The following is a 12,168-nucleotide window of genomic DNA, read 5'->3' as shown; positions in this document are numbered from 1 at the left end:
TGATAATAATGTAAAATGTGTACATTGGATGCAATGTAAGTCGCTTTGGATAAAAGCGTCTGCCAAATGCATAAATGTAAATGTAAATGTAAATGTATATTACATTATACTTGAATGTATACAGTATATTGACATAAAGCAATACTATATAGCAAATCTCAACTAGATGGGCAAATATTATTACCATAATGGTGTTTTATTTTTTATGCTCTTTTTCCTACTCTTTTTCCTACTCTCTTTCCTAGTACGAAAGCCCTGAACAGCCCTGGATAATTTTTTTTTTCTGTCTTGTTCTCTCGTGATCACGAGTTAATTTTCTAGTGATCTCGAGATAACAAAAGTTGTTTTCTCGTGATCAAGAGTTTCGATCTAAAAATGAATGCACTGCACCCGAAGTCTACTGTTGCTGTAGCAACGAACACAACTTTCACACATATCTTATCAAAGGATAATAAACCGTGCTTCGCTTAATAAAAATTTTATGTGTAATTAACATGTTTAAATTATGAAAAGAGCAGGGGGAGTGCCTTCTGAAGGATGGCAGATTATTCTGTAATCTAAAAATCTAAAGTTTATTTTCGATTCAGCCCATTTTATTTTCCTCATTTGTTTGAAATTACATTACATCATTTTTTTGATATTATAGTATCATGTAGGATAGGCTGTGACTGGTACCATGAGGGTTCCTTCTAGCCATGCTATTCCATTAAAAAGAGGTGCAGTAATCCATATTTCTAAAAACAAACAAACATTTAATCCAGTTGATTTAATACAATCTTGGGATGCTGTTTGAGAAGAGTTATGTGTATGTGTGTGGTTTGCTACAAAGAAATGTACAAAATACAAGTTTTAGTATCACTGAATTAAATTATGGGCTGCAACACATCTTTACATAGGCTATACATCACATTTCTTATCAATATACTATATACATTTAGGGACACAGTATGGCAAACTAACAGTTTTAGTTTAGGCTGCTGATTAAAATGGCATTTTAAATATGCACAATAAGGTGCAAACAGAATACAGTGACATAATAAGGAGTTAAACACTAAGTTTAGTCTCACACCGAACGCTATTGCTATAGCAAACTAATCACATTAAACCATTTAACATTAGTTAAATTAATTACTTAATGCACACAGATCGCGAAAGGTCTTCCAACGTGTTCAATCTGGACCAATATAACTGTAAGACTATACTGCTCCCCATCAGTTAGTTGGTTCTATATTGCCATCTGTTGCCGCAGTTGTGTAACAGAAAATATTAACTTGTGATCATGACAAAAATTGTATCGCAAGATCACGAGAAAATTAACTCGTGATCATGACATAAGACAGAAAAAAAAATATTATCCATGGCCGTTCAGGGCTTCTGTATATTTGATTTTTTGATTGCTGTATTATAGTTATTTATTTGAATCCACTTCCATCAAGAGGCAGTGCAACAATTATGAATTTGTTCATAATTGATGATGAGAATTCAAATCATTAAGTACTGTGACAGTAATTGGAAAACTAAATAAAATGATTGTTGGTAAAATTAGGTTTCATTGAAATTCTGCAATGTAATAGTTTCTTGGTTTTTTTAATTTATTTTACATTTGGAGTGAAAATGACAAGACATGTTCTTTTACTGGTTTTGTTCGATTCATTGCAAGTAATCAAATGTGGCCACTCGTAAGCGGAGAGAGCCCAGGGGCGTCTTTGTTTGTAGTGGCTTTCGCAGTCACTTCCTTCAGTACTACTGACTGGGTACTTCGCCCACGCCAAGCTGGATCGCTTTTTGCCACATGACAACCCTGTTGCTGTGGTAACAACATGTGCCTTGAGGATAGCACCTTTGTTTTAGCTGTACAGCTTTTTTTTCTCTTATGTAGTTTTTTCCCAGTTTTGTTATCCATCAAAAGAACAAATTTCAAAGTGAGCATGTCAGTTTTCCATGATAAAGCACCATATTTCTCTATATGTGTCTAAAATTAGCATCACATTATATTCAGAATAGTTAAAGTGTTTGTTGAGCTATAGCTCCCTCTTGTGATGAGGTCAGAGAAAAAGGAATAATCCAGTATCAGCTTTTGCAGTAGTGTAGTGATAACCTTTGTTACTCATATGAATATGAATATTTTACTTATATAATGACATAGGCTGGACTGATTGGTGTTCAAACCACACTAAACTTTGACACAGAACTCTGGAATTAAAAGCTAACCTTTAACCCAGAAAAAAAGAATGTACACGATGACAAAACACATTTTTTATCAGATTCAATGGAATCTCAGTTATTCATGCAAGCTGATATTTAGAACACCATGTACAATGTAGATGTTATCATACTGTTATAATTTTTTTTTTAATTTCTTGAATTTTGTGTCAGTATCTTTTAAGGTTAAGTCTTGCGTTCTTGTTTAGTTGTAACTTATGTTACACTAGCTGTAATTGTGAGGACAACATACTTGTCATGTAAAATAAATCACTACATAAATATATAAAAAGGGATAGCCAGAAGTTGACATTACAGGCAGCTTATACAAAAAAATATTTGTATAATGCTTGCAATATTTCAAAAATTGAAAGCCACAAAATTGGCTCGCTAAATTGGATTATGCAAATATTGTGAATGAAAAATGTATATTTTTAATAAAAACAACTTCCCGTGCTCCACACAAATCAATAACTTGATTTCTAAAAATGTTAACTATACAGGTCCTTCTAAAAAAATTAGCATATGTCATAAAAGTTCATTATGTTCTATAATGTAATGATAAAAATTAAACTTTCATATATTTTAGATTCATTGCACACCAACTGAAATACTTCAGGTCTTTTATTGTTTTAATACTGTTGATTTTGGCATTCAGCCTATTCGTTCAGAAATTTCTTTCTGTGTCTTACCCTCTCGCTTGAGGATGTCAATGATGGCCTTCTGGACAGCAGTCAGGTCATCAGTCTTACCCATGATTGCGGTTTTGAGTAATGAACCAGGCTGGGAGTTTTTAAAGCCTCAGGAATCTTTTGCAGGTGTTTAGAGTTAATTAGTGGATTCAGATGATTAGGTTAAAGGGTTAGTTCACCCAAAAATGAAAATTATTTCATTAATTACTCACCCTCATGTCGTTGGACACCTGTAACACCTTCGTTCATCTTCAGAACACAAATGAAGATATTTTTGTTGAAAGCTGAGAGCTGAGAAAGGCTTCAAAAAGGCCTCCATTGGGATTCAGTACATTTCCACTGACCCACTCACAAGACCCATAAAAGGCACTAAAGACTTCGTTACAAAGTCCATCTCACTACAGTGGTAGTACAATAATTGTACCAAGCGGCGAGAGCAGTTTTTGTGCGCAAAAAAATCTACATAATGACTTTATCTGCCAAGATATTGTCTTCCGTGTAGGTCTCGGACGTGAACTCACCTGGAACTCACGCGATAGCGGCGCTCCTCCTCTTCCGGGTCATGTATTCGCTATGATTCTAACGGCAGAGCTGCGTCATATTCTCGCGCATGCGTCGAGTTCACGTCAATAATTTGGTGGATTATATCGTTATTTTGATTTTTGTGCGCACAATAACTATTTTCGTCGCATTGTAAAATTATTATACAGCCCCTGTAGTGAGATGGACTTTCTAACGAAGTCTTTAGTGCCTTTTATGGGTCTTGGGAGTGGGTCAGTTGAAATGTACTGAATGCCAATGGAGGCCTTTCTGAAGCCTTTCTCAGCCCTCAGCTTTCAACAAAAATATCTTCATTTGTGTTCCGAAGATGAACGAAGGTCTTACAGGTGTCCAACAACATGAGGGTGAGTAATTAATGAAATAATTTTCATTTTTGGGTGAACTAATCCTTTAATAGCTCGTTTAGAGAACCTTTTCATGATATGCTAATTTTTTGAGATTTGGGTTTTCATGAGCTGTATGTCAAAATCAGCAGTATTAAAACAATAAAAGACCTGAAATATTTCAGTTGGTGTGCAATGAATCTAAAATATATGAAAGTTAAATTTTTATCATTACATTTTGGAAAATAATGAACTTTTATCGCATATGCTAATTTTTTGAGAAAGACCTGTAGTGTATATGCTACATGGAATACTATTATGTAGGGTTGTAACAATATATCGTGTCACAATATATCGCAATAAAAAAATGCAACAATATATATCCTGGATAGTGACAATATGTATAGTGAATAGTTCACCCAAAATGAAAATGCAGTGTGAGGAAAAAATGTTGTTAGTAATAATGTTACTAATGCAATGGAGGAATATTTGTGGGACTTGATAATGATCATGTAATATCAATTTTAGCCTTTTAAATCAACAATAAATAATTAGTTAACCTTTTACCGTATGTCTTTGAGTATCGCAATAGTATTGAATCGTGACATGAAAGTACAGTTAAACCTCTACTATTGAGAATTTTTAGATGTTTCTGTTATTTTTAGAACTTGACAGCCTTTGTTCACTATATGCTTTCAATGTATATAACATGAACATACATTTTGTTCCACAACAGGAGAATTAGTAAAATGACAGAATTTTCATTTTTGTATGAACTACTCTGTTAAGCAATCCTTTATGACCTTTTACTGACCTGTGACTATGTTCTCTGAGAGAACATTGATCTGCACCTCGACTGAGTGCTTGGAGGTGTAGGTAATCTCAGCACTGACATGGGCTACTTCACCGATGAACATTGGGTACAGGAAGTCTGTGCGCTCCACCCGGGCCAAAGCAGCTACACAGCGATCCTATTTGCCAAATGAAATTGTCATTTATTTGCCCTTTACTAGTATACCAGGATACTCAGTGTCTGCATCAATTTGAACTGTGTTTAATGTGCTACATATATGTAGTGCCCTCTACTGGCAATAGCAGAAAATTGTCATTTTTAAGCAGAAGGCTTGAAAGGTTCAAAGAAAAAATACTTTGCAATCAAAATAATATATAAAAATTCACATTACAGCAATGAAAAAGATATTGTTTTGCTTTAATGTAATACGAATCTGTAATAAAAGGCAAATGAAAAATCTTAATGGTCCTAAAATGACCATAATTGATAAAGCAGTAAAATATGACAACTCATTACTCAACATCATTATATTAGTTTCACATATCACTTATCAAAACTTATCAGTTATAGAAAAGCACAAAAAACATCACACTTTGATTATAAAAAAGATGGTTCCAATGTTGAAAGCCTTGCATTCAACATTGTTCCTTAGACTAAAGAGAATCAGGAAGAGGAACTCACCCCGCTTTGAGTATTGCAGTGGCGTGTGCCAATGATGCACCCTGCTTCCTCAATCATCTTCAGGATAGTGCCACCATGAACATTACCAACGATGTTGGCATCATCAGGACGCATGATCCTGAAAGATAAAAAAATAAAAATAAACTTTACATATCATTTCTAAGCTTTATAAAGATGCGAAATTTATTGATGACCATATTCGGCAATGGCCTCATAGACCAAAATTTAGATGTATATTTTAGAATATTAAATGACTGTAACAATTCAAGCGTTCACAAATTGTATTCATTAAAAACATCTGACAATATTATTAAATTACATTATCTTGTAATATATTCTTAGCTGCATACATGTAAACAGGAGAAAAAGTTGACTGACTCCATCCCCAGGATTCAAGACTCTAATAATTCATTCATATGACTACAATACTTACTTGTAAATAATTATATTTATATTTGTTCCATCCCAAGAGTGCTGGTATTATCTAGTTTTATTATGTGTATTGTGTTTACATTATTCTGCTTTTGTTTGTGACTCAAAATGTTTTTTTCAGTCAGGGATGCAACATTTGATCCTATATATTTTATACATTCTTAGAGTAATTGTATTTATAGCCACTCTAAAAATTGATTGTCACACAGGAAGTGTATTGGCTGCATCATAAAAGATGGAAGGGAAAAAAAGTTGCACAAGTACAAATGACAACTTATGTTGAAACAAAAACAGGCATGATTACATGCATCCACAACCAGTTTGGGGAGAAATTCTGGCATGATGTATTATACCAAAACAAACCGTCATATTAAACTTCTTATAAACCTCCGTGAAAAAACAGGCTAATGTTATGACAATTAGCTGAAATGTTTTGTTAAACACAAATCCATGTCAAGCCCAATATTATAAACAAACAAACCAAAAAACCTGACAGTCAAAGAATATGAGGGTGTCTGTCTGGAACAATATGAAAAAGTGTGTGTATAGAAAAGTATGATGAAGTGTCTGTCAAATAAATCAACTCTACCTGCTGAGCTCATAAAGAGAAGACATGACTTCTTAAAAGTTAGACGAGAGACTTGAGAAGTTTCCAGCACAACTGTGCCTTTCAGTGACAGCAACATTCTTTCATTCATTTCCTCCATCACATCATTCATGACGACATCATCATCTTCACCACTAGTGTGATGCGTTTCACTGACTCCACCCACAACCTTCATTCAAATACTGTCTTCAGTCTAGCAATGACACATTAACAGTTTTGTCCTGGCTCTAGAACACACTATGTTAACTGAAATGGAAATGACTAATATTATATTAGTTCTAAACCGGTTAGCCAAAATTGTTCAAGTGCTAGTTAAGATTCTACCTTTTGACACTGTTGTAAAATAAACACATTTCTGTGATGACATATATTTATGTGCAAAGCTATTACATTGCAGTCTACATTTAATGTAATAAAAATCTATTACTTGGTTGGTACAATATTCATAATTACTAATTACGGTTTATTAAACATCAGTGTCTTGTCTCATATTACTAATGCCACTGTTGTATACAAGTAATAAATACAAATCAGTATATTAAGTGTTTTTAGAACAATGGTTCAAATTATTAAATACAAGGTTTGTACAGATATTGTAAAATAAAATTCCAGGACTTTAAAATATCTTTCACTTTTTTGGTTTTCAAGGACTGCAATCACTTATCAAACAATATCTTTATAATATTAAAAAAAGGTAATTAGATAAATAAAAATAAACTGTTAAAACAAAATGGTACAAATAAAATGCAATATACTATGACAAAGATATCGCTTTCCTTATTCAAACTGATTTTTTTTTTTTCTTACGAATGACCGACCTGAATAATGAAAGCAGTATCATATACTTGGGTATTTATATGAGCAATATCAAGCAAGCGAAATGGCTCTATAACTATATCAGATGGGCTGTAGCATTAATTTTGTGTGAAAAGATGTTCTATTAATAAGCTTAAAGTTGCACTATGCAACTTTCCGTCCGTTAGAGGGCGCCTATTGAAAACAAAGGCGTAGTTTAATGACGCCAAGTTTGAGCTCAGAATCTTGGGACTTGGGACGTGGGTCTTCACCTCACAGCCGGTGGAAAATAGGACTTGGGCAGAAATCATGTTCATGGATGCGGTTATTAACGTTACTGTTGTTATGAAGCAGAGCAGGAGCGAGTGTTGTGGAGCTGAGCACGGCTGCTGGAGCGATTGTTACACAAACACACGGCTCGCAAGCATCGGGACTTTTATTAGGACGGGACGGGACGGGACACAGTCGCCGGGCGCCTGCACTATTTTTGCTTTTCCGGTCATGAGTATAAGGTAATGCAGCATATCATATTAGATACATTTAAAGGGGTACTTCAGCGCTGGAAAGATGAATCTGTATTTATACTGGGTCATTAATGTAGTAGAAATGTGAAATTATTTTTGAATTTGGTGCCTTCTAGACTGAGAAAAGACAGAAAATGCACAATAATTTGATTATACTCCAGGGTTTCTACTGATACAAAGCCATATGCTAATAGCTGAAGTAACCCTTTAAGTGTATTTAAAATGATGTTATGACGATACTCTGTGTATTCGCTCGGCGCTGCTGTGACATGTTCACACTGCTAAGAGAAAAGCGTTTCTGCCAAATAAAACCGAGGGTAACGCAGATATGACGCAATTGACCGGCGACTCCCTCAAACACTATGCAAACGCTACGTCCCGGTCCTTAGTTAAAATAGCAATTTTCTCACAATTTACAAATAGTTGAAAACATTTGGAATATTGTAAGTACTCAAATGAACAAAATATATAACACTGGCCTAGTGGTTTTTGGATATTTTACTGCAAAAATACTACATAGTGCACCTATAAACACTAATTTTACATATATTGTCTTTCAATATTTTAAGCACTTTTCAAGTACCTTTTCATTTAAAAATGACTGTTTTCTAGGGGTTAACTTTCAAAAAGTCAAATTCAAGTACTTTAAGCAGCTTGTATGAGCCCTGTAAATGTTATAGCCACAATATGTAATTTTACTAGAGGTCACTTATTCAAAACAACGGCATAGCTTGACGATCATGTCTTCCTCTCATGTGTATGTGGGTGTCATTGTGTATTTTTAACGAACTCTTTCGCTGTGTCGCTTTAATTTCGTACCGTATCAGAGAGAAATGTAGTAGCACGTCGATTTGCCATTTGTGGATCCCTAATAGAGAGACTCTCCTCATGTGTTTGCAGGTTAAATATAATGTTGCATTTAAAAGTTAATAGCCAAACGTATCATTACAAAAGTTCACAATGTTGCTGCAGGTGAAATATAATATGGATAACATGGAAAAAATATATTTTAGTCAGGTTAAATACTGATAATTGATCAGTTTTTTAACACTTTTTTCCATGTTTGTAGCTCTAATCGAATCCTGGTCCAACTCGCAATGAGTTGTGTGCAATATTAGCTGTTAGAGTGTGCGTCGATCCGCACTTCGAATTCTGACCAGAAATAGTAAACCATCCGTGTATCTTTGAAATACTCTTTTCAGCATACTACTAATACATACTAATTCTATTTTCGAATACTATTTAGTATGGATAGTATACAAATTGGGACTGTCATATTTGTCTGGTTTTGTCTTGTGATCCTGCCATGTGCTCCATTGTCATTTATTCTCTAGTCTCTTGTGTCATGTTGTCATTGGTCCATTCGGTCATTAGTTCTCAGTTCTGTTCTGTCACTGGTTCATTATTTGATCATTTTTCACAGTTTTGTCTAGACATTCATAATAAGCATATTTCCAGTAGTCTGCGTGCCTCAGACTTGCGTCGTCAACTCGATCACCCTTGCCTCGGTAATCCTCTGCAAACTTCGACAGATGTTTGAACCGCCTCAATTAGTTCTTTTTCAGTCTGGTGCTATACTTCGGCTTTTGAGTCTTGCAACATCAACACAGAACTAAAAATTCAGTTCGATTAGTGAACCGGCTTGACCTAACATCACTACCGTTGAGTATTGTTCCCTTTAAAGGAATACTTCACTGCCTTTTCATATTAAACTATGTTATTCCCTTAACTTAAACGAGTTGATACATACCTTTCTCGTCTCAGTGCATGCACTTAATCTCTCTGACATGCAGTGACGATCTGATAGCATTTAGCTTAGCTCCCTAAGCCCAGTTCATTCACTATGGAACCAAACAGAGATCAAGTTAGAAGTACCAAACACCTCCACGTTTCCCCTATTTAAATACAGTTATACGAATAGTTGAACGATCAAGTACGGTGACAAAATAAAACGTGGCGCGATTCCAATCGGATTAAAAAGGAGAACTATAATGTATGGCAGAATAGCACTTCTGAGAGTACTTCGGCTCGGCGCAGTAAAAAGTCCCGGCCGAAACATCTTCTCTCACATCTCCCTATTGACAGAAATGAGAGAGTGAAGGGGAGGTGTGAGGAAAGATGTTTCGGCCGGGACTTTTTACTGTGCCGAGCCAAAGTACTCTCAGAAGTGCTAATCCGCCATACATTATAGTTCTCCTTTTTAATCCAATTAGAGAAGTACCACGTTTTATTTTGTCACCATACTTGATTGTTCAGCTATTCGTGTAACTGTATTTAAATAGGGAAAAGATGGAGGTGTTTGGTACTTCTAACTTGATCTCTGTTTGGTACCATAGTGAATGAACTGGGCTTAGTGGACTAAGCTAAATGCTATCATATCATCACCATGCGTCAGAGAGATTAAGTGCACGCACTGAGACGAGAGAGGTATGTATCAACTCGTTTAACCCCTTAAGTGTCACTGGCCCACCGGTGGGCCCATTTGCCACTTCATGTTTAAAACAATATATCCTATATTTGTCCTGATCTAATGTTGACAAACTATATATCATTCGAAAGCTTACGAAGTCAAGATTCATCTTGTGCAACCCGATTTGAAATCGGACCTTGCGTTACCATGGAAACGGTGCTCTAAATTATTCTAGCGGGCTCCTCCCCAAGTGGCGTTGTCATGTTTCAGATTTATTTAACATATTTATTTAATTTATAATAAAAACCTTTTCTAATCTTGACAAAACGCATATCGTCGGAAAGGTCTTAGTCTCACGGATCTATATCTGCAAACTGTTTTGTGATATTTACACAAAAATATATACATTTGACACAGGAAATTGCATTTAAAAAAATCAATGGAATTTAAATGACACCCGGTGGCTATTTGTGGTACAACGCCTAAACAAAATCTCATGGGAACTTCAATTTTTGTGATATCAACTTCAAATTTGGAACACAAATTGATTAGACATATGGCTTTGATTTGATAGTAATTTTAGAGTCCACATTATTTTGTAACATATATATTTTATATTAAATATTAAATATCTAGTACAGTATATTTGATTTACAGTACATTTAAACTTCCATAACTTTTATAAACTTAATTTTTTTGAAGTGATTTCACTTGAGCAATACTCTGCTGACTGTCTTCTTTAAAATGAGACCAAACTTATGTCTATATTCCAAAGCATTCTTGAATTGCAACCATTTAAGTTTGGATAGTGAATTTTCATGTATATTTTCAAAAAGGGGGGTGACACTTAAGGGGTTAAGTTAAGGGCATAACATAGTTTAAAATAAAAAAGCGGTGAAGTAACCCTTTAACCTGGGGTGGGTGAGTGTCTCATGGTTTCGTCAAGCCTGTTCATGGATCAAGTCAAGTCTGTTCAAGTCATTGTCTGCTTTGGTTTCAAGTCAAGTCTGTTCAAGTCATTGTCTGCTTTGTATCTGTTCATGCACCTCATGTAAATAAACTGCAGTTGGGTTCATCGCTTCAACTTGCCTCCAGTGGACTACCATGTTACAGTGGGGTAATGCAGTGCTCTTTTATCATATTAGATACTTTTGTGTTATAATGCTTCATTATATTATTTATAATGCTACTATGGGCATTCACTCGGCAGCTACTATGAGACTTTTTGCAAACTGCAGTAAACTAGATTGATATGAGGCAAGGTAAACATGGAACTCGTGGTAAATCAAGAACACAAGATTTAAACAAGACTAAAGGGGGTCGCACACCGGACGCGGAGCTCGGCGGCGCTCGGCGGCGCGCCACGCAGCGTCTCAGGTATCGCACACCAGACGCGCACATTTTAAAAGGCTACGTTTATTATACATTTCCCCAAAATATGTTTAGACTTTATTCAAGCTTGAACTCAGAATGTAAAACAAATGTGTCTTGTAGCAAAGGTTGAAATCAGTATACCTTAACGATAATATACTTTTAATATAAAGCCTTGAAATGGCGCTCTGTGGCGCGGCAGGATTTAGAACAACTTCCTGAGTCGCCGCGGACAGGCGCCGAATGCCGCCACCGGTGTGCGTACACTCATTGAAAACAATGTGTTCGAATTTTAAAGACATGGCGCGCCGCCGAGCGCCGCCGAGCTCCGCGTCCGGTGTGCGACCCCCTTAACTGTTTACCTATAACAATGTTTTTCTGACGAGTTGCTCACCTATCTAATAAAACACATAATGTATTAAAGCATCTTTGGTGTTTCCATGAAAACGGAAATCAACGTGGGTATGATGTCATTGGTAGGCAACGCATTGGCAAAATTGCTAAAGCCAAAGGCAACAGTGGCAAGTAACCAAAACTCCTAAAAAGGACCAAAAAATGCAGAAAAATAAACCTTGGGAGAAACCAGGCTCAGTAGAGGTGCCAGTTCTCCTCTGGCCAATTATCAAACAGTGTATGATTATTATTCTGGCAGCCTTACAGGTCATAAATCATATTAAATCGGAATATTCAAAATTTCTGGCTATCACGCAAGAGACGGGTTCATTTAGGATGGCGAGTTGATTACACAAGAGTATGAATACTTGAAAGATCTGAGTG

At 35.6% G+C, this 12,168-nt stretch overlaps 1 protein-coding gene across 5 annotated transcripts in view; it reads right to left on the bottom strand.

Moving 5' to 3' along the window:
• The window catches only part of acot7 (acyl-CoA thioesterase 7), a 188,104-nt gene that overhangs the window by 159,241 nt on the left and 16,695 nt on the right, over positions 1-12,168 (bottom strand). For 3 of the 5 annotated variants that reach the window (XM_067413156.1, XM_067413153.1, XM_067413155.1), the window contains exons 2-3: positions 5,253-5,370; positions 4,593-4,749 (exon numbers count right to left, since the gene is read on the bottom strand). In XM_067413156.1, coding sequence (XP_067269257.1) covers positions 4,593-4,749; positions 5,253-5,370 — 275 coding nt within the window. Of the gene's footprint in view, positions 1-4,592; positions 4,750-5,252; positions 5,371-6,273; positions 6,372-12,168 lie in introns of those variants that run through there. The other 2 variants (XM_067413157.1, XM_067413158.1) reach the window with 2 other exon arrangements.

Source organism: Pseudorasbora parva, chromosome 13 (genome assembly GCF_024679245.1).
Source record: "Pseudorasbora parva isolate DD20220531a chromosome 13, ASM2467924v1, whole genome shotgun sequence".
NCBI classification, from domain to species: Eukaryota; Metazoa; Chordata; class Actinopteri; order Cypriniformes; family Gobionidae; genus Pseudorasbora; species Pseudorasbora parva.
This window is presented reverse-complemented; position numbering and strand designations above follow the sequence as displayed.